The 27,603-nt window shown below is 50.3% G+C and overlaps 2 protein-coding genes across 2 annotated transcripts; both read right to left on the reverse strand.

The window, feature by feature from the left end:
- Window positions 1-31: 31 nt before the first annotated feature.
- Window positions 32-15,958, reverse strand: DHX16 (DEAH-box helicase 16). Its single transcript, XM_047860672.1, has 20 exons — window positions 15,562-15,958; window positions 13,904-14,151; window positions 13,655-13,817; window positions 13,290-13,346; window positions 9,239-9,493; window positions 8,849-9,052; window positions 8,577-8,768; window positions 7,821-7,931; window positions 7,534-7,649; window positions 5,671-5,881; window positions 5,376-5,474; window positions 5,119-5,271; window positions 3,571-3,711; window positions 2,764-2,926; window positions 2,547-2,665; window positions 2,366-2,433; window positions 1,493-1,655; window positions 1,228-1,389; window positions 765-938; window positions 32-250 (listed from the first exon to the last, which is right to left on the reverse strand). Exons 1-20 carry the CDS (start codon window positions 15,766-15,768, stop codon window positions 122-124), a joined length of 3,135 nt encoding a protein of 1,044 aa, XP_047716628.1. The 5' UTR covers window positions 15,769-15,958; the 3' UTR covers window positions 32-121.
- A 2,061-nt stretch (window positions 15,959-18,019) lies between these two features.
- Window positions 18,020-27,201, reverse strand: PPP1R18 (protein phosphatase 1 regulatory subunit 18). Its single transcript, XM_047860673.1, has 4 exons — window positions 27,133-27,201; window positions 24,449-26,128; window positions 19,587-19,797; window positions 18,020-18,940 (listed from the first exon to the last, which is right to left on the reverse strand). Exons 2-4 carry the CDS (start codon window positions 26,060-26,062, stop codon window positions 18,921-18,923), a joined length of 1,845 nt encoding a protein of 614 aa, XP_047716629.1. The 5' UTR covers window positions 26,063-26,128; window positions 27,133-27,201; the 3' UTR covers window positions 18,020-18,920.
- Between the last annotated feature and the right edge of the window lie 402 nt (window positions 27,202-27,603).

Genomic DNA, 27,603 nt, shown 5'->3' on the forward strand with positions numbered 1-27,603 from the left:
CTTTCTCTGCATCTCAAAAGTTCCTACAAGCTTTATTCCAAAAATACTTTTATTAATAGATATTAAATAATACTACAGAAAGAAAAGGAGCTGGCGTTGGGTTGTTTGTGTTCCCTTCTCTTTACCCTAGCTCTTCTCGTGTCTTGCCTATTTTTTTTGGCATTTTCTTAGAATGGGGATCTTCTAGCTCCTTGGCCTTATAATAGTGGGGAGCTACCTCCAGAAGCCAACTGCTTTCAATCTCTAATACCTAGAAGAGATCAAAAAAATTAGCAGGGTTCCCCTTTTTCCAACCTAGATTCATAATGTACGTGTTTGACCAAAAAGTTTCTTTTTTTCCACCTTTAACTACAGGGCTAGGGGAAAGGTGCCAGGTTCTAATACTATATACCCCAAAGGAAGACACACCTCTACATGTCATTCAGGATCCCAAGCAAACTATCCCTAAAAAATCTGATCATAAAGCTATATAAACTACACTCATGACAGAGACCACATCTGCTTTGTTCACCATTCTCACCCCAGCATCTGAAAATACTGAGACAACAGGCATTCTCATTCACTAATTCATTGAATGAGTATGCAGATCTTAGTAGATGCTGACACAGCTGTTAGAAACAATGTCTTTCTATTTTATCCTACCTTAAATCAATGTGTTTTCCTTTCTCTGCTGGTCTCAGCAACTTGAATCTGGATTTTGAGCTTGCTAGGATCCCACCGCCCCACACATCTCCACCTTCCTGGGCAGGGGAAGGTCCCCTCACCTGTCTCATGAATTCCTTGGTGGTCAAGACAAGTTCATGGTAGAGCAGCCAGCGTGGCTGTTCCTCAAAGAGAGAGGAGTTGGGGTGAATGAACACTGTCTGCTGTTGTTTGACTGTGCGATAGCCACTACGAGTCAGTCGCGCCGTGTGGTAAAAGTAACCAGCTGTGATGGCCTTAGGGGCAGACAGGAAAGAAAGTCAACCAGAAAGCCAGATATCCAAGCACCCTAAGCACTCACTACTTTTAGTTCAGGCTTCTGGAGAACTAGAAAGGTAAAGGATGCATGAAGAACCCACTGAGAAGGAACCTTCATTGGCGTGGGGGGAGAAAGCACAGAAGAGCACACTTTCCACAGGGGAAGAGGACATATCCTCAGGCTGGAGGGATGGCTGCAGGCCGCTGGAGAAGCTTGCTCCATAGATTGAGGGGGTGTGGGGAACAGCAGACTAAAGAAACGCTGACCTTGCGTACACGAATATAGTCCCCTTGGCAGGAGCTGAGACCAACTTCCACTCGTTCCAAGAGCCCCTCCAGCTGTTCCCGCACATCCCTGGCTCGGCGCATTGATCTGAACTGTACAAAGTTTTCATAGCACCACTGGGAAGAGTAACCACTCTCAGCCCACTGTGAAGATGGTTAAAAAAAGGGGGTAGAAGTTGGGGGGTAAGTAGCAGAACCAGAGTCTCCCCTCATGTCTCCCTCATTCCCATCATCCATGCCCAGTGACCTGTGTATAAACGTTTAGCAGAACCAGGTGGTCCCCACCAGGGAGGAAAAAGTTGACACGGGCATTGTCGGCATGGACGACCTTGTCCTTGGGTCTGTAGAAGATGGAATTGTTGACAGAGAGCATGGCAGCCACTGTCAGGATCTCTTCTGAACAGCTATACCTGGGGCAGGAAGGGGAAAACATGAGGATTCAAAGGAAGACACACAGGAACAGACATACGGTGAGGGGAAAAGTGATCACTGTGTGTAGCTATGTCCTCACATGGAAACTGTTGGTTAGGATAATGGCTACAAACCAGAGCAGACAGATTTTGGTTGCAGCAATGGCAATATGGGTGTCGAGGACATGAAACATAACAGAGGAGGGCTATCCTTGGAGGTGGGGACAGGAAAGCACTTGGGACTTCTGAGGGTTCTATAGGGGGAAGGTGTGTATTGTGCGCATCAGGGAAAGACAGCACTTCATGTAATCACCTCTGACCTCAACCATGGCAGGGGAATGGCATTTAAAGGTGATCCCTCCACAACTACATCTGAATGTTACAGTCTGAAACCTTAGGAATGAGTAAGTCCCCAAACCAGTCCACAAATAGCACTCTGCACAGGTGTGAAGGGACTTCCACATCCATTCATGCCCCCAAATTTTCTGTTAGTCAATCTTATCCATTTCATATCACGATCAAGGAAGGGCAAGACAGTGTCTTACTGCCCCCTGTGAGCCTCAAAAGGGGCAGTAAGAGCTTTCTAACTTACTTGTTAAAGAATAATACAGTAGAGAAAAAAAGCAAGATAACAAAGATGGCCCCAAGAGACAGAAAGAGGCACAGCCGGTTTGTGTGCTGGGGGTTTGGGCAGGGTGAGGGTTGCTTACTTTTCAGAGGCCAAGATCATTTTAGATAGCATGGGATCCACCGGTAGCTCTGCCATCTTTCGACCAGACTAAGGAAGGAAAGAGAGTTGAGGCCAGTCCTCCTTCAGGTGTCTCTCCACCATTCAAGAGGTTACCCCCAATCCCTTCATCCTGCCCAGCCCATGCTGCCCTCCCACCTCACCGTGGTGAGCTCCCCAAGGTGGTTGAGGGCTCCCAGAGCATACAACTGCTCCAAGGCCAGCAGCAGGGTCTCATATGGTGGAGGGTCCAGGAAATCAAAGTGCATTAGGTCATGGATCCCTAAAGAAAGATGTGAGGGAATAGACAGTTTCTCTGCAGGGACCAGTGACTCTAACCCCACCTCCCTCCTCTCAGGAAAACTGGGGGACCCCAATAACCTAAGCTCTTGAGCAGCAACACAACATTGCCCAGGCTGGTCCTCTGGATCTCTGGCACAGTGGTTTCCTCCAGCTCATGCTGATAGGCCCAGGCGGTATACAGGCGGAAGCACTTCCCTGCAGCCACCCGACCCGCCCGACCAGCTCGTTGATTGGCTGAGGCCTGGAAAGAAAGGAGAAGCAGGACAGCTGACAATCTGATGAGGGAAAAGACAAAGGGCAATATTTATGCAAGATATCTGAAAGGATGGGAGCACCTGGGTGACTTGGTCGGTTAAGCATCTGACTTCCGATCAGGTCACAATCTCATGGTTAGTGAGTCTGAGCCCCACGTTGGGTTCTGTGCTAACAGCATGGAGCCTGCTTTGGATTCTGTATCTCCCTTTCTCTCTGCCCCTCCTTGCCACTCGCACTCAGTCTCTCTCTCTCTCAAAAATAAATGAACATTTATAAAAAAGGGGGCACCTAGGTGGCTCAGTCGGTTGAGCATCGAACTTCGGCTCAGGTCATGATCTCGCAGTCCATGAGTTCTAGCCCCGCGTTGGGCCCTGTGCTGACAGCTCGGAGCCTGGAGCCTGCTTCTGATTCTGTGTCTCCCTCTCCCTCTGCCCCTCCCCCGCTCATGCTCTGTCTCTCTCACTCTCAGAAGTGAATAAATGGTAAAAAAAAAAAAAAAAAAAAAAGAAAGAAAGAAAAAGAAATCTGAGAGGATGTAGGTTGCTTATTTCCTGTCCTCTGAGAAGCTCCCACAGGTTTCTGAGTTGAACCTTCCCCATGGAGACCCTGCTAGAGCCCAATCAGGCTGACCTTGCTGCAGGGTGTGACAGTAAGGGATTCCATGCCTGTGCGAGGGTTGTAGCTCTTCTGCTTACAGAACCCTGGATCCAGCACATAAATGATGCCCTCAATGGTGAGTGACGTCTCAGCGATGTTTGTTGCCACAACCACCTGAGTGAAAGGATGTAGAATCACCCAGGGACCCCACCCACCAAGTTACCTAGAAAAAGTAATCCTGGAAGATTCAAGTAGACAAGTAGGTGCAGACAAGGGGCAAGAGCTGAGGGGATTCATATCCAAAGGCAGGAGAGGGGCCCAAGGCCAGGCAGGGGCAAGGGAGAAGTAGGGATAAACAGGGACATGATGTGGAAAGGGAATAGGGAGAAGAGGAGTTAGAACTTTTTTCAGAAATGGGAGAGGGTGGGTCCAGGTCCCTGCCTCCATCTTGTCCAACACCAGTTTCACATTCACCCTCTCCCACTACTTCCTGCAATAGCCTCCTCATGTGTCTTCCTGGCTTTACTCCAAGCCCTGTTTACCTGGCATCCAGATGGTTCTTTAAAAATGTTAACTTGTCACATCTCTAACCCCATCCTTCAATGGCTTCCTGCCTACTTGAGAATTATATACAAGTCCCTTAAGGCCCTTAGTCCTCCAGCCCTGGCTACCATTCTGACCTTACCTCTGAGTAAGGGCTCCCAGCCAGGGTCCCAGGCTGGTCCGAGCATATTCCTCACTCAGGTCCTTTGCATAAGCTCTTACCTCTGCTGGACACACTCATCTCCCAGATTATCAGCCTGGCTCCCTCCCTCACCAGGTTCAGGCCTCAGCTTCCCTTTCACCTTACTGGAGAGGGAGAGGCCTTCCCTACACCCCAAGGAAAATACTTTCCTGCCATTCCTCACTCCCACCCCCTAGAGTCAGTCTCCATCTTCCTAAGCTGCACTGTATTTCTCCACAGCATTAGCATTTGTCATAAATCAGCATTGTGTATTTACATGTCCACTGTCTCCTAACCTCTGTTAGACTATAAACTCTGGGAGGCTAGGGACTTAGTTCATCACTGTATCTTCGTTCCCTAGAACAGTAACTGGCATGTGGGAGAGCTTGTTAAATATTTGTTGAATGAAAGTTACATCTTTACTCAAAACCTTTTGAATGCCACCCAATCGTCTAAAGTCCAAATGCTTTCAACTGCTATGAAAAGCCCTCCCTAATATCAGTCCAAAGTTTTCACCTTGTGAACTTTCCACTCAGCCTTCTAGATAATGCTCTGATCTCAAACTCACCTTAGGCCTTGCTCTGATATTCCCCACCATTTTTCTTAAAGGTCCAGATCAAATCTAACCTCTGGCACACCAAGGACCTCCCTCCTCCTCTGCACCCCTACAGTGCTACTTAACAGATCATGTATTTGGCTATGTCTCAGTTCATGCTGAATTATTCTCTCTCTCCAGCTCTGGAAGTGAGGGACTCTTACTGAACCCTGTAGCTGTAACAGTGCCCAGGACATATCCTGCACAGGGCAGGCACATACTCTCTTTTCCATTACTAGTTGTGTGGGTTTCTCCAACTAACCTTTCGTGCCCCAGGGGGTGTGGGCTGGAAGATTCGAGCTTGCATGTCAGAAGGCAGGTTGGCATAAATGGGTAACACCAAGAGCTCCCGGATTTTGGAGCCCAGGCGGCGGCAGCGATCCTGGAGCATCTCACAGGCGGCCTCAATCTCCTCCTAGATTTGGGATGGGGAGAACAGTCCAGTGACATACAGCTGACATGCCAGCTCTGTCTTCCCCTGGGATACACACATCATCATCCCTCCCCTACACCTCACACCTGTCCTGTCAGGAACACCAAGATATCCCCAGGAGGCTGGGTCACATGGATCTGCAGCACAGACACCACACAAGCTTCCAGGTAGTCAGCCTCTGGAGCCTGGGAATGAGGAGGAGAAGGGTCACAGGAAGGCCATCTGTTCAGGAAACCTCTTCCTCTTCTCCCAGCTCAGTAACCACTTTATCCCAGTTCCCCTTTGGACTCTCCATTTCCCCTTCCTTCTTTACAACAACCTTCTCCAAAGGCTCAAGCTTTGGTGCCTCACACTTAAGTCCATCCTCCCTGAGGGGAGCACCTTGGTATAGAAGATGTCAACTGGAAACCTGCGTCCAGGGATTCGGAAGACAGGGGCGTCATCAAAGAAGGTGGAAAAACGGGCAGTGTCCAGTGTGGCTGAAGCCACCAAGACCTTCAGCTCAGGCCGGAAGCGAGCAACATCCTTGATCAACCCAAAGAGAATGTCTGTGTGTAGGGTCCGTTCATGAGCCTCATCTACCATCACCACGCTGGGGAAAGAACAGGGAGCAGTGAGCAAGGAAAGCTGGGCATTGCAGGAGAGGACACTAGGGTGCCCTGGATAAGGGCACAAATGGAAGTAAAGAGCCCAAAGGTGAATGTGGGAGGAGGGAGTTCCAAGGAGAAGCCAATCACCCCAGTTAAGGAAGACCAACAAAAAGTTAAAGAAGGTCAAGACCCCAGGGTCTGCAGCCTATTCCAGCCTGGCAGACAACAATAACCAAGATCTGGAGGCTGGAAGCTAAGGCCAGGACAAGTCAGACAATCCTCTCTGGATCAGAGTCAAAGGTCTGTCAGAGTCAACAGAAGTAAGAATATCTGTTTTAAAGCGGAAAAAAAGTGAGAGCAGGGCCTCTTCAAATAAGGCTGGGCTCCCCAGGCTGGCTGGGGATGAACAGACAGATCTGAGCCACCATGATCTGAACAGCCCAGAAGTTCCCAGGCTCCCAATGGACTGCTGTGGTGTGTCCCTGTTGGTCCTGCTGCCTCTTTGTGGAGAGAGGGAGCGGTTAAGTCTTTCTACCCCAAACTTAAAGGACCTTGCAGGCTTCTTGGTTTCCTCCTTAGTTACATGTGTGCCATGCTTCTTTATCCTTGCTCAAGTCTTTGGATTTCCAGGTGACAGTCAAGCCTGCAGGAGCTCACCCCCTGGCTCAACCCTTTGTGCCTAACCCGACTATGATGGTGTAGTCCCCAGCTGTTTCACAAAGCAGGCTGATTTGATGGGAAAACCCCATGCCCCAAACACTCTTACACTGGCTAGCCTTCTATGGGTTCTGAGATTTTTGCAAGGGATGTGAAGGCTCAAATTATATTTGTTCTATTGCTCCATATATGATATCCTAGGACCAGAAATCTATAGCCTCCTAAAAGTTAAAAAGGCACATATTGCTCAGCTGGCCTGACCCCACCACTAGCCCATGCACAGATCCCTTCTCCTCCTAAACACATGTTCATGCAAAGCCCTGCTTGGCCAACACCAACACTGAGAACTCACTATTCACAGGCCAAGGCACTCCAAGACTTTGGCCAAAGGCCCAAGAGTGAGGGTCCAGGCATACTGACAGCCCCTCTGATCACCACTCTGGCTTCTTGGTATTGCGCTGAAATCTGTCTCACTATAACGTCTCCCATGGTTGCTCCATGTACTCTCTGTAGTCATGTGAAACAAGTCTGACCTTTTTTTCCAAGTAACACCCCTTCCCATGTTTAGAGGGAACCAGGATGTGTCCCCTGAGTTTCTTCTCTCTAAGCTGAACACTCTAAGTTTCTTCAAAGGGTCTTCACATGGCTTTTCAAGTCTCTACAGCACTACTTTACCATCCTGGTGTTTTCTACACTCTGGAAGCAACAGGGCGGGGGGCGGTGGGTGGGCAGGGAAGGGAGAGGACTTCTCTGCAGTCTCTTCTACCCCATCTCCATGGCGCCTGCAGTTCAGTCCTAGTACCATCCACACCATAAAGATCTAAGAAGTGGTGGGCTAGTCAGAAGACAAAGGCCAAACTAGCTGGGTAAGAATGAAGAGAAGAAAGGCCAGAGATTAAAGGAGATACAGGAAGGTACTGAAGGGGGAGGAAGGCAGCAGATGGGGTAGAGGAGAAGATGGTGGCTCTCTTGTGGGAGGTGGGGACCCCTTGTGTACCTGTAACTTGCAAGGTCAGGTTCAGAGAGGAACTCCCGGAGGAGCATCCCATCTGTCATGTAGCGGAGGACAGTTCGCTCCGACGTGCAGTCCTCAAAGCGGATGCTATAGCCAACCTGTTAAGGGGGCCATTAGCAATCAAAATTGGGCTGGTGCTCCCTGAAGGGAGTGCAGGGCTAGGGGATGAGGTGCCAGGGCCTGGACCTGTGGTGTGAAGCCCTGTGCAGTGTGGGCTACGTCCCAGACCCTAGAGGCTCCCCTCACCCTTCGGTCCCCACATATCTCACCTCATTCCCAAGCTTCACACCCATCTCCCGGGCCACTCGGGCAGCCACACTCATGGCTGCCACTCTCCGGGGCTGGGTGCAGGCAATCTTCATTCCCTTCTTTGTGTAACCCTGAATGACAAGAGAAGAGGTTTTCCCTTTGTTAAATATGCTCCTGGAACCCAGGACAATTCAGAGAAAGAGATGTAAATTCATGACAGGGCAGGGGGAATGGAGGGAACAGACAGAAACGAAAACCAGACCACAAGGGCAAATGGATAGGACAGCACACCTAGGGCCCCTGAGGGTGTTGTCACCCAGCCCTGAGAGTCCCAGCGTCTGGGTAATCATGTTCAGGCCCTGCTAGATTTGAGGTGGAACAGGACAGATAACTGGGGCAGACCCAGATGCAATGGAAAACAAAAGAAGGTGAAAAAGGAAAATGAGTCCTTTGACTCTTCGTTCTTTGGCCCCTGCAGAGGAGCAACAGCTGAGCTGGCTGGCATGGGAAGGTCCACAGCCCACCATCTATCCGCTTACATGTTCTTCCAACATGAATGTACGGAACTAGACACAAACATTGTGGCAGGAACTGAGAATAGAAACATAAAGGGTTTGTCCTTATTCTTAAGAAACTCACAATTTAGAGGAAAAAACTAAGTGACTGAAGATGAAAAGGTAAGCAGCTACTCAAAACACCATGTAAAAGAAGGCCTGACAGGACTGTGCTTGTCAAGGGCCAGTGCCCAGCAACCTGGAGGGTGTGGATGACTGTACCTCCTCAAAGAGATACTGTGGGATCTGGGTGGTCTTCCCGGAGCCTGTCTCACCCTCGATGATGAGGACCTGATGATTAGCAATAGCAGCCAGGAGCTCCTCACGGAATGGGAACACTGGGAGGCTGCGGCGGACAGCCTGGATGGACTCTTTCTGCTGAGCCTGGGTTGGAGGTGGTGGGCCTGATGGCTCCTGAGAAGGAGAAAGAAGGGCATGAGCTTCAGAGCCAGCTTCCCAACCTCCTTAGGATGTCCCAGAGTTCTCCCGCTCACCTCATCACCCTGGAGCTGAGTGGCCCGGACAAACTCGATGGTCTCCTCTTCCTCCAGCACCAGCTGATACTTGGGCTTCTGGGAGGCAGCATCTCGGGCCCCAAATTTCAGGGACGCTGCCCCCAGCCGGGCCTCCTCCCAGCGCCGCTGCTCCTCCCCAGGGGCACCTGATTCCTCCTCCACTAGATCCATAGCTCGTGCTGGCTATGGAGAGGACATGTGAAGACAGGTGATGCCTTCTTTCCAGGCCCCTCCTCCCCAGTCACTACCCCTGCCCACCAGGAAAGGCAAGACAAAGAAGGGGCCAGCCACAGCCCTGGTCAATGCCTTCAAGACCTCCCTCCCCTCAGCCTGGGGAGCAGGGCTGAAGCTGATTCTGCTTAATCTCACCTGTCCTCGGGTCTCCTCAGGCATATGGTAACGATTGGTGGCCTCCAGCTTCTCCTGCTCCCCAGCAGCCCGGTACTCTCGGGCCAAGTCCCGCACTCGCCGCTTGTATTTGAGCTCCCGCCGCTCATGTCGGCTCAGCTCCACATCCCCAAAAAGGAACTCCTCATCAGCCAGCTCAGCCTCCAGATCCTCCAGTTTCTCTCGTTCCCTCTTAGCCAAGTACTCTCGGCGGGATTTCTTCCGCAGCTCAGGGACCTGGGTCAGGACAGGGCAACCAAATCCTTATCTTATTAGAATAGCAACCCCTTTCCTTATCTATCTGTAAAAGTGACAAATTCCCCAACAGGCTGGCAATGTCCCTCTGCAATGTCCAACCTAATGGTATACTCCAAGCTGGGCCTCTCTGAAAGCCACACACTGACCCCACACACTATCTTCTAGCAGCACGATCCAACTGGAAGGACTTCTGGACAGTCTCACCATCTTTGTCAATACAAATACATCAGGGCAATTATTTGAATATTTTAGATTATATTCTTATTATTTTATTCAACTTAGTGGAAAGGAGGAAAACAAAAGGGCTAATACCAGCATTTAGAAGCACAGGTCTCAAACGAAAACCACTGGCTGTGCCAAAAACAGTAGGTAATCTTCAGCCTGTTAGATGCTCCCTGGTCTTAAATCAAATGACTATGGTTTGGGAAAAGGGGAAAAATACACTATATACAAAAAAATGGAAGTATAACATCAGAAAAGTGTTCTGTAAGGCAAGATGTAATCAGAAAGGCCTAGCTCTCTGAAACTAACCTCTTCCCGCCTCCTACAATGTGTCATTTGGCTTCTACAGGTTCCTTTGATATGAGCTTTTTAGGACATATTATGGATACCAATAAAAGACTGGCCACATCCATAAGACCTTTCTCAGCTCTCATCCTGAGCCCTCCCACTGTGGCAACATTGTCTTCTCCGGATCACAACAACCTCCTCTACTGTGGTGGCAAAACCTCATTAAGCCCTTTCATTGGGGACTCCAATTCGATTTAATTGCTTGGCTTTTCTTGTTCGTTCTGTGAAGACTTAAAAGTTTATGCTCATGATCTAATGTGAGTACACAATCAAATACCCTTCCAACTTGATGGGTAAAGCAGAAGACATCCTTTTAAAATATGGACAAAAAACCAGGGCAATTTGAGGGGCACTTGGCTGGCTTAGTCAGAAGAGCATGGAACTCTTGATCTCAGGATCCTGAGTTCAAACCCCACACTGGGTGTAGAGATTACTAAAACAAACAAACAAACAAACAAACATACAAACAAACAAACAAAAACAACCCAGGGCAATATAAACATCAAAAAGAATCATGATAGGGCACCTGGGTGGCTCAGTCAGTTAAGCATCTGATTCTTGATTTCAGCTCAAGTCATAATCTCCCTGTCGTGGAATGGAACCCTACATTGGGCTCTGCATTGACAAAGTGAAGCCTGCTTGGGATTCTCTCTCTCTCCCTCCCTCTCTTTCTGCCCTTCCCCAACTCATGCACATGCACTGTCTCTCAAAATAAAAAAAAAAAAGAATAATGATATGAAACTGTAAAATACTGCAAAATAGAAATTCGTGAGTCCAATGTGACACACATACACACAAAGAATGGGAAAAAGCTTTTGCCCCCAGTGAGGTGGCTGTTATACCAAACTCCTTACTCTGAAAATTAGTAATTAAACATTTTCCCTGCCTTTTAAAAAGGAATGATAGCTCATTCCTACTTGTTAAGGAAAAGCTCTTCTTTACATAACAAGGTTAGCCAAAAAATGTAGGAGGGATGTCAAACTCCAAAAATCACCTTTCTGCAATCCCCAGTGAAACAGCAGATTCAGGAAAGGATCTGCATGTAATGGCTACTAAAACCATTAGATGAAAGGCTGTTGGCAGAAAGGATATCTGCACTAATAGGTAGACATCGGATAGGATGTCCCCCCTGATGTGGTATAATGTGAAGTGCACATCGCCACCCAAGAGGTGTTCCTGTCACAACTTTTTAATCTGAGTTGAGGCAAGATTTAGATACAATTTCCACTTTAAAGGAAGCATGGGGCATAGAAGAACTCAATACCACAAGATAAGTGTCAGATAATCCAGAATGTAGGACATAGTATAAGATGAGAGAGAGAGAGAATGAAACAAAAAAATATATAACAGTCTGAAACACCAAATGTAATGTAGGAAATTTAACTGGGTTCCTGCTTGGAAAAGCAGTTACTAAACACATTTTGGGGTAACTGGGGAAGTTTTACTATGGACAGGTTCCTAGTTGACACATGAGAAGTACTGTTCATCTTCTGGGGTGTGACAATGGCACTATGGCTTTAGAGGACAATATCTTTACTTTTAGAAGGTACATGTTAATAGGATAAAATGCCATGTCTAAACTCTTTTAAATGGTTCAAAAAGAAAAAAAAGCCTACACTCACACAGACATTGCAAATACTACACTATTAACCATTTCTAGGGGTGCCTGGGTGGCTCAGTTGGTTAAGCATCCTACTTCAGTTCAGATCATGATCTCACGGTTTGTGAGTTCGAACCCTGCATGGGGTTCTCTGCTCTGAGAACAGAGCCCCCTTCAGATCCTCTGTCCCCTCTCTCTCTCTGCCTCTCTCCCGCTCATACATGTGCTTGCTCTCTAAAATAAACATTAAGGGGCGCCTGGGTGGTGCAGTCGGTTAAGCGTCCGACTTCAGCCAGGTCACGATCTCGCGGTCCGTGAGTTCGAGCCCCGCGTCAGGCTCTGGGCTGATGGCTCGGAGCCTGGAGCCTGTTTCCGATTCTGTGTCTCCCTCTCTCTCTGCCCCTCCCCCGTTCATGCTCTGTCTCTCTCTGTCCCAAAAATAAATAAAAACGTTGAAAAAAAAAAATTTAAAATAAACATTAAAAAAAAAAACTTAAGAAAAAAATTAACCATTTCTGGGGGCGCCTGGGTGGCGCAGTCGGTTAAGCGCCCGACTTCAGCCAGGTCACGATCTCGCGGTCTGTGAGTTCGAGCCCCGCGTTGGGCTCTGGGCTGATGGCTCAGAGCCTGGAGCCTGTTTCTGATTCTGTGTCTTCCTCTCTCTCTGCCCCTCCCCCGTTCATGCTCTGTCTCTCTCTGTCCCAAAAATAAATAAACGTTGAAAAAAATTAAAAAAAAAAAAAAAAAAATTAACCATTTCTGAATCCAGTCTATATGAATGTTAATTATACTAATGCTTTCAACATTCTTATTTGTTTGGAAGTTTTCATGATTCAAAAAGAAAAGGAAAATTAAATTCTGGCAAATAAAAACTTTACACCTGTACAGACAAATGTCTTAGTACTCTCTGACCACAATTGTTTTGTGGGGTGGGTCATGAGACGGCTTGGTCAGGAGAGACCTGAGTTCTAATAGGTCATTCTTAGGACATCAAGAGTCTCAAAATTCTTTTGAGAAACCAAAGTATAACCTTACTTGGGAAGACCAAACCTTTGGAAAACCACCTACCCTAACTAAACTTATACCATAACAAGTTCAGTTCATGAATTACAAGGGTTGTGTCCCCATTCAGTAAGAAGACCAACTCAGGAAACTAGAGGAAGATCACAAGGCCATGTCCGGGATAGAGAGACTAGATGGTAGGAAGGTATTTGGAACTAGGTGTGTCCAAGCTGAATGGTCAGCATATCCCTAGGCAGATCCCTGGGCAGTGGGATAGCTGCCCTGCCCCTGCCCTCCAGCCACCCGCCTTGATGTTCCAGCTGCCTTTTGATTACATCTCATTAAGTCTCAGGAAAAGGGAAAGCTCACACTTCCTTTACGAACACAGCGTGATTTAATTCTAAGGAGTCAGGAGGGTTTGTGTGTAGCTTCCTTCCCTCTACAACTTAAGTTTGTCCTTGGTAGGCTCCTGTCAACAGGGACCTGACACCCCATCAGCATCCCCGCTGTATTTCATGTCCTTTTTCCCCTACCCCAAACCACTTCATTAGAAAGTCTTTCCTTTTGCTTTCTGATGTTGGCTTCTTGGGCACTGGGACTCACCATGGCTTTCCGGTCTTCCTCAGCCATCTTGAGGCGCTTCTGAGCCTCTTCATAAGCCTAGGAAAAGAAACCAAGAGTAAAGCGCTGTGAGGACAAAATCTCCCAAAGCCACAGTCACTCCCCCTTTAGAATCACAAGGTTTTGATATACCATAGCATGAAGAAATGTCCCTTCTCAGTGGGAATCTCTAGGGCTACAGGTTCAGCAGAGGGTCGCCTTAGCCAAAGCACCCAGAGGGGTCCTCTTACCATACAGATGAATACCACCAGAGGCCATCGCTGGTCTTCCCAAAGATTACTATCTCTGCAATCACACCCAACCAGGAATATTCCTGGGGATTTATAAAACATGCTGCTCCTATGTACCTTCTTGTCTGACCGCTCCAGGACATTTCGAGTCCGATCCTTGTCCCGCTGCCGAACCCTCTCAGCAAAGGCATCACGTTCCTCCAGGTCCTGAAGGCGCTCTCGCTCAGTCCTCTCCCACTCATCCTCCGACTCTGGCTTCTCAGTCAGCTGTTTACTTCCTCTGCAGCCCAGCCCGAAGGATCACATAAGGCCTCCTAGAAGGTTTATCATCCCATCATCCCCTGCCCCATCCTGCTTCTGTCTTACCCTGTCTTTCTCTTCTCCTTCTCAGAAACCTCTTGCTCCTCTTCTTCCTCTTCATCCTGACGTTTCTTCCTGAGGTGTTTCCGTTTTTTACGCTTCTTCTGGACATTGCTCCCAGCTCTACCTACGGTCTCCTCACTGCTCTCCTCACTGTCTTCCAGCAACTTATAGGATAGGTTCTTCTCTAGCAGGGCTCGGGCCTCTCGCTCTGCCACTCGAGCTGGCTTTTCTACCACTGCCTTCCGTGGTACCTTTCAGTAGGAGGGAAGATAATGGGATGTGAGCAACTCCTGATCTCTGCCCACCAAGTTTGCCCCATTCCAAATTTAAGGAATGACCTGATCTTAAACCAGCCTTCATTGTCCCTCTTCCCAATGGCTTCACACCATGTTCATCCAGTAATTAACATTTATTGAAACCTGTCCAATGCACCAGGTACTTGCTAGGTACAAACACAGGAATAAACAAAAGACAAAAATCCCTGCCTTCATGGAGTTTATTTTGCATTCTCAAAACCAATTCTCAGTTGCTCAGCCTCTGTTGTTCCTCATGATTAAGTCATTCTGATACCACTGCACCCAGTGCTCCAGCCCAGCTGGTGTCGCTATGATGACCCACGCTGCCCCGTTCCTGGCCCTGAATTCTCTGAAGCAGCCATGCTGGCGGCCGACATGCTACGAGGATTGATTTGCAAAGGCTTGTCATATGTCTGGCACTGTATCAGATTCCAGAGATGCTAAACAGATTAACATAAATCATCTACCCTCATATTACTTACATTCTAAACTTGTCTCTCACCAGGCACCATATCTCTCACCAGACAACTAAAGCAGGCTATTTGCCATTCTAGGAACATGCCAAACACTTTCACTCTTCCATATACCTGTTTTGTAAGGTGCTGTCAGGTGAGAGAAATACAAAGACAAGAAATACACAGTTCTGTCCTCTAGAAGCTCACCTTTACACCTTTACTACTTTCCCCTTCTCTGACAAATTTCAAGGAATTTTTGGGCCCACATGCCTTAATCAGTACTGCTACCTTTTTCTGCCCTTCCACAGAACTTCTCTCTCTCTCTTTTTAAATTTTTTAATGTTTATTTCTGAGAGAGAAAGAGAGACAAAGAGTGAGCGGGGGAGGGGCAGAGACAGAGGGAGACAGAATCCGAAGCAGGATTCAGGCTCTGAGTTGTCAGCACAGAGCTGGTGGCAGGGCTCCATCCAACTCACGAGCGGGAGATCCTGACCCGAGCTGAAGTCGGACGCTTTACCCACTGAGCCACCCAAGTGCCCCAGCACCTCTCTTCTCTGGCCTCGCTATTCAAAGTGTAGTCTGTGGACTATCGGATTTACCCGGAAACTAGTTAGAAATGCAAAAATTAAGATCCCATCCCATAACTAATAAATCGGAATCTGCACTTTAACAAGGGTCCTGAATGAGTCTCTGCATATTAAAGTTCAAGAAACACTGCTCTGTAGCACTTAACCCTCCTTGAACTTCTCCCCACAGCTGGACGTCCAGCACCTAGCACAGTACCCAGGCGACAACGGACAAGGCTAGGTGCTTGTAAACTGAGCTTATTTAATTCCCCGAAGAACAGTTAGCCCAGTCTCACCAGGACAAATAAACTGGGGCCCCTCCCCTGCCCCACCCCTTCCCACACCTTGTTCCAAAGTCTCAGGGCGAAGTCCCGGGCCGGCCCGCTGAGGTCCAGAGTATCGGTGTCTCGGAGGCGCTGCACGAACTCCTCGGCCGAGGCACAGCGCTGCGCGGTACCGATCAGAAATTGGGCTACATGCCGTTCGCTCAACCCCAACACCGAGTGCAGCTCGTCCTGCACCCAGCGCTCCAGCCCAGCTGGCGTCGCCATGGTGACCCACACTGCCCCGTTCCTGGCCCTGAATTCTCTCGAGCAGCCACGCTGGCGGCAGTCCCGTCGGAGGCCCGGAGACCTGGAGTCCTAGGCTGGAGTCTCAGCTCCGCAAAGGACCTCCCTTAAGACCTTGAGGTTTGGTTTCCAACAGCCCCAAACCTTCCTCCCGGACCACCGAGGCCGGAAGCGTCCGATCATTTCCGGTCTAAGCACTATGGTGGCCGAGCGAGTTCAAACCTCGCGGTACCGCCCCTGAGGCTCGGGATAAAATGTTCTATTTCCGCCTCTACTAAGTTCCTCAGTCGTCCACTGATGGTCGGTCTGTGGATGACTCTCTCACTTATTCATTCAACAAATGCTGTGTGCTAAGCACAATTTTAGTTGCTGGGGATATGGCAAAGAACTAATCAAAAAATCCCTTACCGAAGGGAGGGTCGAAGACAAGATACATAATAAAACATGTAAGTCCTATGGTTAAAAATATGTCAAAAAATAATGCAAGGTTTGTGTGTTGTGGGGGGAGATTCTCTTTTTTTTTAACGTTTATTTATTTTTGAGACAGAGAGAGACAGAGCATGAACGGGGGAGGGTCAGAGAGAGGGAGACACAGAATCCGAAACAGGCTCCAGGCTCCGAGCTGTCAGCACAGAGCCCGATGCGGGGCTTGAACTCACGGACCGTGAGATCATAACCTGAGCCAAAGTCGGCCGCTCAACCGACTGAGCCACCCAGGCGCCCAGGCGCCCCGGAGATTCTCTTTCAAATGGAAGGTCAGGTCCATGCTGATGAAAGATTAGCCCATGCTGTTTAGGAGTTACCTTTGTTAGCACTGTACCTGCAGCAGGAATGAATACAGGTTAGGAATAAGCAAGGACCTCCAAGCTGGAAGAAACAGGATTTGGGGAAAAAACAAAGGTTCCCTCTTTTCTTTGTGCTGTCTTAAAGTTATTTTTAAAAGTCTCCAAACTAAGGAATGTGTAAACTGTGTTCTACATTTTCGCTAACCGCTTGAATTCTCTGGTGGCACTTAATCAAAAAATAAGCAGAACTTGTTATCTTGCTCTTTGCTTATCTGACGTCGGTTTGACCCTGTTTCATACTGTTATGACTAACTGGACTGATCAGACACTACTGTTGGGAAATGAAATAATCCAAAAGCCACAGGTAGCTCCTTAGCATTGACTTCTTAGATGCATTGTTTTCTGTTTCTGAGATGGACTTTGGGCACCACAGGCATATCAGAGCTTCCTGCCCCGCTTTCCTGGGTTACAACAGATTAGGATCTTTACTTAATTAGCTACTAATGTAAGCATTGTTTCCCTCTATACTCACACCCTCTCTAAATTGGCTCATTGTTCTAACACCTTGCTTGTTCCTTTGCTAGTAAATTGAAGACTTTTGGTACGTGTTTAAGATCACTTTGTCTTATTTTGTATTTAGTAAAAGGGAGTCTCCTCTGACTAGGCTGAGAAAACTCCTGTAATAGTAGGACTATAACTACTCAAACTAGTCTTTACTACCTTAGCAAACTAGAAAGAAAAAAAAAAAAGACTTGATAAGCAAACTACATGTATAGATCTTCCACATTTATAGAAGATAGAAATTCTTTGAAATGCCAACATTCAGTGTACTTGGGCAACAAACCCATGAATTATCAATGGCTCTTAAACCTTTAGGTATAAAACCCATTGTCTAGCGGACTCTTTTTCAGAAAACTGCACTTCTGTACATACACTATATTTTGCAGCAATTTTAGTCTTGTTATATATGGTCCCAAGTCTTGAAGTAAATGCCCCTGGACTAGCCAGTGTTATACACTAGCTGGCTGCTTCTAGCAGGCTTCTAAATACTGAAATTCTTCAATTCCAGTATTTTAGCTATTTTCATCTATTCCTATATTTGTTCAGTCATTCAATCTAGTAATAGTTTTGTGAGGCCTGGGCTACTTCATTAAACCCAACTGACATCGTTTGCCCTTGTGGCACTTCCAGTTTAGTGGATTCTTCCTGCCCTTCCTCAAACCAGTCCTTTTCCTGCTAGTCCTTCGAGAAACAGATACAGGGCTCTTACAGAGCCCTTTCTTCATGTCAGTATTGAGTTCCTGTTTCACTTCCATCATTTTTCCCTCCTGCAGCCATAGCCACTACCTCTTCAAGGCCAATAGGAAGATGGGAGAGGCTTGGTATGAGAAACACAGAACCTCCCACACACATACTTTTTTTCTAAAGAAGGAAAAGCAGCAGGAGAGTTGGAGAGATCTCCATTTTATTATGGAAAACTTCAAAACAAACAAACAAACAAACAAAAAAAAACCAAACAGGCAGTTGATAAGGAGAAATGGGAGAGAAGAGTTGAGGTGCATTGTTTGTCACTCCACACCCTTGCAATTCAATTGTGAACCACTAGGAGGAACAGAATTAAATAACTAAATGGGGGTACAAGGTTAGGGTTAGGATTCCCAGACTTTCCTCTTGGGGAAAACAGAGGTACAGACTGAGCAAAAGTGGAAGAAGCCACACCCCCAATGAGGCAGCTGCCAGGCACAGGGGAGAGGATTCCACATAGACTCAACATGTAGGTGTGGTTGTAAACCTGGGACTTTGGCAGGTAGGGCTGGGAGCTAGTGGGGTTTGTAAACCAGGCTGGCGGTCAAGGGAGGTGGCAGGAGCTGTAAACAAAGGGGCAGTGACCTAAGGAACAGGAAGGAGAGGGGCCTGTAAATAGAATGGGGGCAGGCTGCCCAGGATGAGTGTTTAAATTGTAAGAGCCCTCAAGGGGTGGTGGGGAGTAAAGGAAGGCTGGAGAGTGTACTCTGTCCATGGAGATGTAAGAGGTGCTTCATCTCCCTCCCCCAACCCCTCACCCCCATGAGCTCTGTGCTCCTCCCCAGGACTTGATGCTCACTCTTGAATCACCCAGGGTGCACCAGCATCAGATGTGATGTGCACTCACATCAGAGACCTTTGGTGAATGTGGAAACTGGGTAACTAGCTCTGCCCCTATAAACAGGATGAGGAAAGCAAGTTGGAAGATGTCGGTTGCCTTCCCTTCCAAGCTCATGTTCAGGGTTTCTCTGTTCTCAATCTTCTGGGCTCCAGGATCTTCAGTTCTGGGAAAGGGGAAGGTATAGACCCTATGTTGGAAGAGGGTCACCTCCGGCAGGACTCATCTGTGGGAGAGGAGGCAATAATGATAGAGAATGAGTGAGGGCCTCTGCCACCCGCCTTCCCCCCTTACTCTCCACACTGAAGATAAGTCTTTATATCTTTCATGCTGAGTGCTTGCTACTACAGTAACAGCAGCCATCATTCACTAAGCTTGCATTCTGTGCCAGGCATTCTTACAACCTGTTTAATCACACAATAACCCCAGATGAGTTTAAGTAATTTAATGTCCAGCCATAGTTCCAAGATGCTTCATAAAAATTACTGAACCCTCTCAGTAAACCCCAGGAGGTGGTTATTTTTAGCTCCATGTCATAATTGCTAAAAATAAGGCCAGAGAGCAGGTGATTTCCTGGAGATTACACCACAGGTAAGAGACAAGATGGAATTTAAACACAGTCCTGTCTGACCAAAACCTTGTGTTTTTAACCACAGAAAGAGTTATGGTTTTGAAATCTGGAGATCCCTTGTGCACTTCACTTTCTAAGACCTTGGTTTCCCCATTTGTCAAGGGAGTGGGTGGGGTTAGAGGTCCTACCATGTCTCTTCTAGGAGCACCAACATTAATTAATTCCTCCCCTTCCCTCCTGGACTGCAGTGCCCAATAGGAACACCAGGGGGTGTCCTCGGACCAGCAGAGCCTCAGCTCACCCACGATCAGGGCCTTGGTGCGCAGGCCGCCCTGGAGCTCCCGTTGTAGCAGCAACAACTCTTCCTCATCCTCTTCGTCATCGGGTTGGGCCGCTGGGGGGCTGGGGGTACTGGGAGCCTCAGGCTCTGGGCCCAGCTCCTCCAGCACTGAACTTTCAGAGGGGTATTGATACGTGGTCTCCAATGCTGTCTCGCTGAAGGAGATCTTGAGCTGAGAGTAGGAGAGAAACGCAGGAGGCATGGAGTTCAGCCGGGGAAAGCTCCTAGGGAAGCACGTGCCAGGTGGGGAGGGGAGCTGGATTTGGGCACCCTACTGACTTTACCCTCCCTATCCACTCTGGGGCCCAGGGATCCAGTTTTCCTTTTTTTTCCCCTAAATTTTTATTATTTTATGTATTAATTATTATAATATATATAGCACATATATAATATAATATATAATAATAAATTATTTATAAATATTACTTATTATGCATTTATTAATTTAATACTTGTTTATTTTGAGAGAGAGAAAACGTGAGGAGAGTTAAAGAGAACCTCGTGGAGTGCCTGGGTGGCTCAGTCGGTTAAGCGTCCGACTTCAGCTCAGGTCATGATCTCGGGGTCCATGAGTTTGAGCCCTGCGTCGGGCTCTGTGCTGACAGCTCAGAGCCTGGAGCCTGTTTCAGATTCTGTGTGTGTCTCTCTCTGCCCCTCCCCTATTCACGCTCTCTCTGTCTCAAAAATAAATAAACGTTAAAAAAAAAAAAAAAAAAGAGAACCCCAAGCAGGCTCCTTGCTGTCAGCATGGAGCTAGCCGTGAGGGGGCTTGAACACACCAACTGTGAGACCATGACCTGAGCCAAAACCAAGACTCCAACACTTAACCGACTGAGCCACCCAGGCATCCCACCCAGTTTTCCTTTTGATATAGGCTCTCCAATCCCAGATTTCCCTTCTTCTATCATATCATTTCCAAAACATCAGACTTTTGCCTGAACTTTCACACAGGTGCAGAAGTGAGTAATACAGGACCCAGCTTCCTACTCTTTAGACTGTGGGTGGCAGAAGGGTAAAAAGAAAATACGTGGAGATAACCCCTGTGATCAGAACCGAATCTTTGGGTACCCTGAGGGCAATCAAGAAGGCTTCCAAGAGGTAGGAAGTTTGAGCTGGCAGGAAATAGGTGGCTAGAGGGAGTCCCAGGCAAAATCAAGGAAGAGCACTTTGGTTTCCACATCATCAGACCCTTGGCTGTTCCTGAGAAACCCTGGACACCTGTGCCCTCCTGCTCCCCCCCTCACTCCTCTCCTACAGCTGGAGTGAACTCACAACAAAGTGGGGCTGGGGCCTGGGAGGGAAGAAGAGACTCTACTGAAAAGCCCAGAGGAAACAAGACTCTCCCCTAACACAGAGAGGAGATGGGCCCTTGAGTCCCTGCAAGGGAAGCTAGGTGAGGCATCAGGGGCAGAGAGGAAAGTCCATGCAAACACAGGTTGGGGTGGAAAGCCCAACAGGAGAAACATGCAGAGACAGAGGCAAAAAGCCAGAGGGGACCTGGAGGGGGCAGAAATCCTCCACAAACACAATGTCCCAAGAGCAGGCGAGCCCCAGATGTTCTCACTCCCTTTCTACTCTTCCCCTTTGCCCTTTTAAGAAGCTCAGGGGCAGGGGCAGAGTGGGATTAACTCTGGGAGCCAAAGCGATTAAGGAGACAAACAGGAGGATTCTGTGTGAACTACTTGGAAAGGTCCAGACTATCTATTCAGGTCTTCCCAGAAGACCTGTTTGGGAAACTTGGGGCTTGGGCCCTGCATCCTTGAGTCTCCACATGGACTGGGGTGTGAGAAAAGAGAAACCGGGAGGGTGTCTGGACAAGTGGATGCTAAGGGCTGTACAGAATGTGCAACATGGGTTCCATGGGAAGCTGGAACTCAGAGACTCCTTGGCTCCAAACCCAGCATTGACTCCCCATTTCACTGGGAGGAAAAGCCAGAGCCTGACTAAGGCCCACAGGGTACTCCCACTGTACCACTTCTCCCTACCCCCCACTTCTCAGGCAACTATCTGCTCCCACTGCAGCCACCCTGGTCACAGTTCCTCTAAGGCCAACAGGGGCACTCCAATCTTAAGGCCTTTGCACTGGCTATTCCTTCTGCCTGGAACACTGTTCCCCCAAATACCCCCATAGCTCCCTCTCTCCCAGTCACCCTATTTAAAGTTCATATTCACTCCCCCAACTTTCTCGCTGTCTACGTTCCACTTACCCTGTTGTAATTTTTTTCCATATCATTTACCACCTCCTAATCTACCAGAGAATTTACCTGTTATTCTGTGTCCACTGTCCATAGGAGCATGAAAGTTGCTATGGTGAGTAAGGAAGAGTTGGTTCAGACCTCAGGTGTGGTCCTCACAGACAACCAACACTGGGGACCAGTGTGGAAGGTACACAGTCTATCTGTGGAACTGCTGGTAGAAATGCATGACAGCAACCAGATCCCTTATATCCCAATTCTTCAGAAGGACCAGTTCTGGTTCTGTTACTGACAGATTTACCCAAACTTCTGGGAACCCATTTGTTTTCTTTTCACATTCCCTTTTGGGATAACAAGCTCCATGGTTTGTTATCTACTCTGAAAAATGATTCATTTTATTTGTTCTCAATCATGTTTGTCTCTCTTCTCCAATCCTGCTTCTCTGCTCACCACCCCCCCCCCCCCCCACCAACTTCTGACTGGGCTTCTCAGGAATGCACAGCCTCCATGGGAGTTTGGGGGAGGGGGGAGTACAGAGGGGTGTGACTCACTTGCTCCTCTCCCATCAGCTATATAAAGTCACAAGGGGGCCAAAGAGGGGAGGGGCCCATCTCTCAGCTAGAAGGGCCTCTGGGGAAGGGCACCAGCCACAAGACAGGGCTGGGATTTCTCTCCCATGGCAAGGATGCATTTGATGATGGCCTTAGCTTCCAAACAAGAGTTATTTCGGGAAGGGGGTGGGGGGCAGTCCTCTGGTCCCAGAGCAAGTGGATTGGGTCAGAGCTGGAACAAGCATGTCAGTCCCTGCTGAGCAGGGTGCAGAGAGAGGGAAGAAGGCCTGAGACAGGGTGGAGGGGGAGGTGTCTGGGTCTAGAAAACTCTGTGCTGCTTCTCTCCACCCCCACCCCTAGAGCAGCCATGGCTTCCTCATTCTCTCACCACATCCTGAGCAGTTCTGGCAGGCCTAGGGCCCAGCGGTTCCCCACTCAGCCCCACCAGCCTTCCGGCCCCCACCCCAGGCTTCCTGTTTGGGTGATCTGCTTCCGGCTTCCCTGCTCCCTAACCTAGGTATGGTCACCATCACAGGTCCTGTCCTGCACTCACATGGTCCCCAGCTTTGGGCCCTGAATTTCATGCCTCCCTCTGCTCTTCCTCCCCAAAGGCACAGGCCAACCTCTATAGGAAGTGACTTGTCTGAACACCTCACTCTGGCAGTTCCTGGCCTACCTCCTAACATCTGTCCAGCCCAAAGGGGAAGGGGCGGGTAGCAGTCAGAGTGCTCAGGACAGACTCAGGTACCATGGCTCGGGGAGGGGAGCTTGAGCTGCACATGAGGATGAACTGGGGGATCAAGTGTCCCGCAAGCTTAATCTAGGTCTTTGGTCCCTGTGGTTTCCCACTGACAAAGCACGCGCGCGTGCGCGCACACACACAAGACAAATCTGAGGACGTCAGATGAGATGACAACTGGAGACTATGAAGGGCTTCCCAGTCTCTGGGGAGATGTGTTAGGTGCAGGGACCTCTCTTTCCTTAGAGATTTTCAAGCTGGAAACTGATTGGTGTGTAAGGAAGGGGTTGGGCTGAAGCCACAGCAAGAAGCCTGGCTGCTCCCACTTCCTGCACTTTGTCCTTTTTCCAGTTTAACCTCTAACCCTCTGCTGGCCTCAGCCCCCATCCCTGTCCCCAACTCCCATTGTATTCCCTGCTCTCAGCTCAGTGTCTCCAAATTCACTTCTCTCTTTTGCTACCCCAAAGGGAGGGAGAGGCCAGGGCAACAGGAAGAGAGGGGAAAACCAACTGCTGAGCCAGTTCTGGGGAGGGAGGGGAAGCCCAGGGAGGAAGGAAGAAGGGGAGTGAGGGGCGGGGGTATTTTGGAAGAAGAGAAGGCTTTTCTTGTCCCAAGAGAGAAGGGAGCACTGTTTAAAGCAGTGGCCCAGCTGGGGGTGTGCAACCCTGAGGTCACCCACTTCAAATGGCTTCTGTGTGTGCCTCTCCCATGGAGCAGACTTGGGGTTCAAAAGTCTTCTCTTTGGCCAGCCTTATTCCATTCCCCCACCCTCATCCCAGTAGTCCCCTCACTGGCTCTGCCCCCTCTGCCTTGGGACTGAGAACTTCCTCCACTCATTTCTCCCTGCCATTTTCCCCTAGAACCCCAAAGGCACCCCCCTGTGCCTCTTCAGGCTTCCTGGCCCCACATTCCCTCCCCTGGGAGGCTGTGTGTGCTTTCAATCTGAGGACCCTGCTCTCATAGATTCTAGGCTGTAGCCTCAGCTCAGTTCTCCACCAGACGGGTTGTGTCCCAGACTCAGAGGAAAGGAAGGAAAGAAATGGGGGGCAGGGAGGGACTCAGAGCCTGAGGGAATGAAGAGTGAGCAGCCTGGGCACACCCTGAGAGAGACACACCCAGAGACAGCACTTGATTTAGGGCAGGATTCTTGGGCTTGGAAATGAATGGAAAAGGAGGGCAACAAGAAGGAAGGGTGTGTGTGCAGAGGAGGAAGGGTTGTGGCAGGAATTAGCATGAAAGAATAGAGAAAGACCAGAACATAGGGATATAAAAAAGAAAGGAGTACAGAAAGAACCGATGAGCAGGCTTCTAAAGAAAGCTGGCTTAGCTGCTCCCTACCTGTTTGTGATGCCTTTCAGGGGACCCCTTGACAAGGCAGCTGCGGCTGAGACGGAGGTAGCCCCCCAGAACCAAGATCTCCTCAGCAGTTGGGTACCGCTTCTTCCCAGCTCCGGGGACTGCAACATCAGCTGTGGCTGGGGTGGCCGGAGGAGTGGTGGGGGCTGCAGGGGGCAGGGACCGCCGGGGGTTGACTGTGAAGGTGTGTCCACTGCGGCGAGGGGCCCCCACCCCTGGCCCTGCCTTCACCCCATAGAACAGTCGGTTCATGAGGGGATCCCCAGGGGACTGGGGGGCAGGTGGGGCTGGGGGTGGGGGAGACAGAGGGGCTGCTGATGGGGGCCGGGGTTGCACTGCTTCCTCTTCCTGCCCTCTAGAGCCTCCAGTCCCAGCGTCCTCTGGTGGGAAGGGGGAGGGCACAGAGCTGCAGTTCTGCAGGGTTCTCAAAGGCCTGCCCAGAGCCCCCGCCTTCTCCTTCTCAGCCTCGCCTTCTCCAGCCTCTGTACCAAAGGGCCCCAGATACTTCTCAGCAGACTCTGGAGGGACTGGTTTCTGAATTTGAGTCTCTGTGTCCCTGGGTGTCCATTCTCGAACCTTCCCAGAATTCAGGGTCCATTTCCATCCTTCTGTCAGCCTCAGTCCCCTCTCACCATCCTGCACAGGGCTACGCCTTTGTTCTGCTGCCTCCACTTCTCCAGAGCTGCTGTCTGGAGCCTCCCTACTCAGGGTCTCTGACAGCTCTGTAATCTCTTCTGAGGCCAGCGTTGGAATTGGCCTCTCTTCTTTTCTCCCACATTCCTCCGAGCAGTCTTTTCTTTTTTCTAAGCTCAGCCTCCACTCTGATATCTCCAGTTGTACCAAACTCTGTTCCTGAGACTCTCCAGAGTCGGGCCTCCATTTATGGGCTTCTGTCAGGCCCATCTTCTGGTTGTCAGACTCCGCTGGGCTCAGTCTACTTTCCACCACCTCTTTTCTCCTCGGGCTTTGTTCTCCAGGCTCTGCCAGTCTCAGACTCCACTCTGGAGTTTCTCCCGGGCTCAGCCTCCATTTCCGCGCTTCTGACAGTCTGGAGCTCTTGTCTCCAGCCTCTCCTGGGCTCTGCCTCCAGTCCCAAGCCTCTGAAGGCCTGGGGCTCGACTCTCGGGCTCCCCCTATCCTCTTCTCTCTGGCCTCCCTGGGACTGAGCCGATCTTCTCTCGACTCTCTTCCCTTGGGGCTCTGATCCCGCATCTCCCCAGGGCTGGGTCTCTGCTCCCTGGCCTCCAAAGTCCCGGGCCTTCTTTCTGCAAGTAGTTCTTCATTACGCTGCTGCTGCTGCTGCTGCTGCTGGCGCTCCTGCCGAATGAATCGGTTCTGGTGCACTGGCCCAATGGCCTCTAGGAGGACAGCCGACTCGTCTGGGTCTGGAGGTCCAGCCTCTGTAGTCCCAGGTGTAGGGCTAGGCTCCCCAGGAGACAGACCAAGCTTGGCCCGGCGGCGCTCCAGGAGCCCCCGCTTCCAGGCTGGCATCTGGGACAGACGCTCCCGCTCTGCCTTCTCTCGGCCACGAAGGGCTGCCTCCTCCTGCCGTCGCCGGGCTAGCAGCTGTAGCTTCCAGTCTGGGATGGTGGCCATGACCGCGTTGAGGTAAGGGTGCCGAGCGCTGGGGCCAGAGAACAGGAAGGAGAGGCTCCAGAGGCCCTGGGGGTGAGACTGGGGGTGGGCGGAGAGGAAGTAGAGGGGGAGAGGTGGTACACAGAGATGGGCAAAGAAGCTGAGGGTGAAGACAGAGGGAAAGAGGGAGAAGACGGAAAGCAGAGAAAGGGGAAAACTAAGAAAGTGAAGAAACAGCTGTGGACCAAGTGGGGGTGGGGTTGTGGCAGTGAGAGGAAGAGTGGAGATTCAGGGCAAAGAGGCAGGAGTCAGATTTGGTAATGTACGGTTAATGGTATCACAGTCCCAAGGATGTGAGAGGAGAGAAAGGCGGAAAAAGAAGCCGGCATGAGGGAGGAGAGAGAAAAGAGAGGCGGGGGAGGGGGGGTTGCGGGGGAGTAGGGGTCAGGCGAGGTTTCCCCACAGCTACTCCAGAGGCGGTTAGAGTGGGAAGGGAGGTCAGGGAATCCCGCCCGAGAAGGGGTGGTGGGACCTGAGGAGGGGGGGCGTGGAGGTGAGGAGGGGCGGAGAGTGGAGAGGTCCAGGGGAGCAAGGAGACTCCGGGGGCAGAGGGGAAATAGAGCTCCGCGGGAGGAGCGGGGCGCGCGTTTCAGCGCGGGCCGGGGAGGTCCTGGCTCCCCTCCCAGATCCGCTCGGGCCACGCCTCTCCGGCCCCCAGCCGCCACCCCTCCGCCCTGCACTCCGCCCCCAGGCAGGTCGGGGGGGAAATACCCTCCCTTGAGGACTTTCGGAACCCTGGCGTCCACCCCCACCCGTCCCGCCACCACCGCCTGCCTCTCCCACCGGCCGTGCCCGGGACCCTGGGTGCGGAGCACCGGCTCCACGACTCTGCTCTCCGGACCTTCGAGTCCTATGCCCGGGTCTCCGATCTCACGGAACCCTGACATAGCCGGCCATCCCCACCCAGCTCGGACCGCACAGACAATCTCGGCACAAAGAGGAGACAGCCCAAGGTCCTGGCTGGGGGCAGGAGCGGGGACAGAGGGAGGAGACACCCCTTCCCCAAGTCTGAAGCCCCTCAGTCAACTCACTAGCCAGCGGGGTTCCCAGGGGAGGGGGTGCGGAGGAGCCTGGCGTCCGGAGGGAGGAGGAGAGAGGAAGAGGAGGAGAGTGGGATTGAGGGAGATCCGGAGACAGGAGGGAGGGGGGGAGGGAAGGAAAGGAGGAGGAGGGAAGACGGAGTAGAGGAGGAGGGACGGAGACAGAGACTTGGGGGCCGGGCGGGGGGCGGCGACCGCTTTGTCTGAGGACAATGGGGAAAGGGAAGGGGGCGCGGGGCGGGGCCCGAGGGGGCGGGGCCTCGCTCCAGAGACCCCGCTTGGGACTAGACTTTCCGACTGACCCCTTTCCCGCCGCAACCCCTGGCCCTTCGCTCTCTGTCTTCAGGACCCTCAACCCACCCCCACCCCCCAGTAGCCCTGGAGAACCTAGGTGTCCAGACCCTCGCCCCCAGCTCACAGACTCAAGCAGCGGCCCATGACTCAGGCCCCTCCAGGGACTTG

The sequence above is a fragment of the Prionailurus viverrinus genome, chromosome B2 (genome assembly GCF_022837055.1).
Source record: "Prionailurus viverrinus isolate Anna chromosome B2, UM_Priviv_1.0, whole genome shotgun sequence".
Taxonomy (NCBI): domain Eukaryota; kingdom Metazoa; phylum Chordata; class Mammalia; order Carnivora; family Felidae; genus Prionailurus; species Prionailurus viverrinus.

What these genes read in the sequence shown, in the direction of transcription:
- PPP1R18 (XM_047860673.1), bottom strand. Translation starts at nt 26,062, where the DNA reads ATGGCCACCATCCCAGACTGGAAGCTACAGCTGCTAGCCCGGCGACGG. An exon ending in CTGAAAGGCATCACAAACAG is followed by an intron (nt 19,798 to 24,448) that starts GTAGGGAGCAGC and finishes TCCTACTCTCAG; the next exon opens with CTCAAGATCTCCTTCAGCGA. An exon ending in CACCAAGGCCCTGATCGTGG is followed by an intron (nt 18,941 to 19,586) that starts GTGAGCTGAGGC and finishes CCTCTCCCACAG; the next exon opens with ATGAGTCCTGCCGGAGGTGA.
- DHX16 (XM_047860672.1), bottom strand. Translation starts at nt 15,768, where the DNA reads ATGGCGACGCCAGCTGGGCTGGAGCGCTGGGTGCAGGACGAGCTGCAC. An exon ending in TGGAGCGGTCAGACAAGAAG is followed by an intron (nt 13,347 to 13,654) that starts GTACATAGGAGC and finishes TTCTTTTCCTAG; the next exon opens with GCTTATGAAGAGGCTCAGAA. An exon ending in TTGACATCTTCTATACCAAG is followed by an intron (nt 5,475 to 5,670) that starts GTGCTCCCCTCA and finishes CCTCATTCCCAG; the next exon opens with GCTCCAGAGGCTGACTACCT.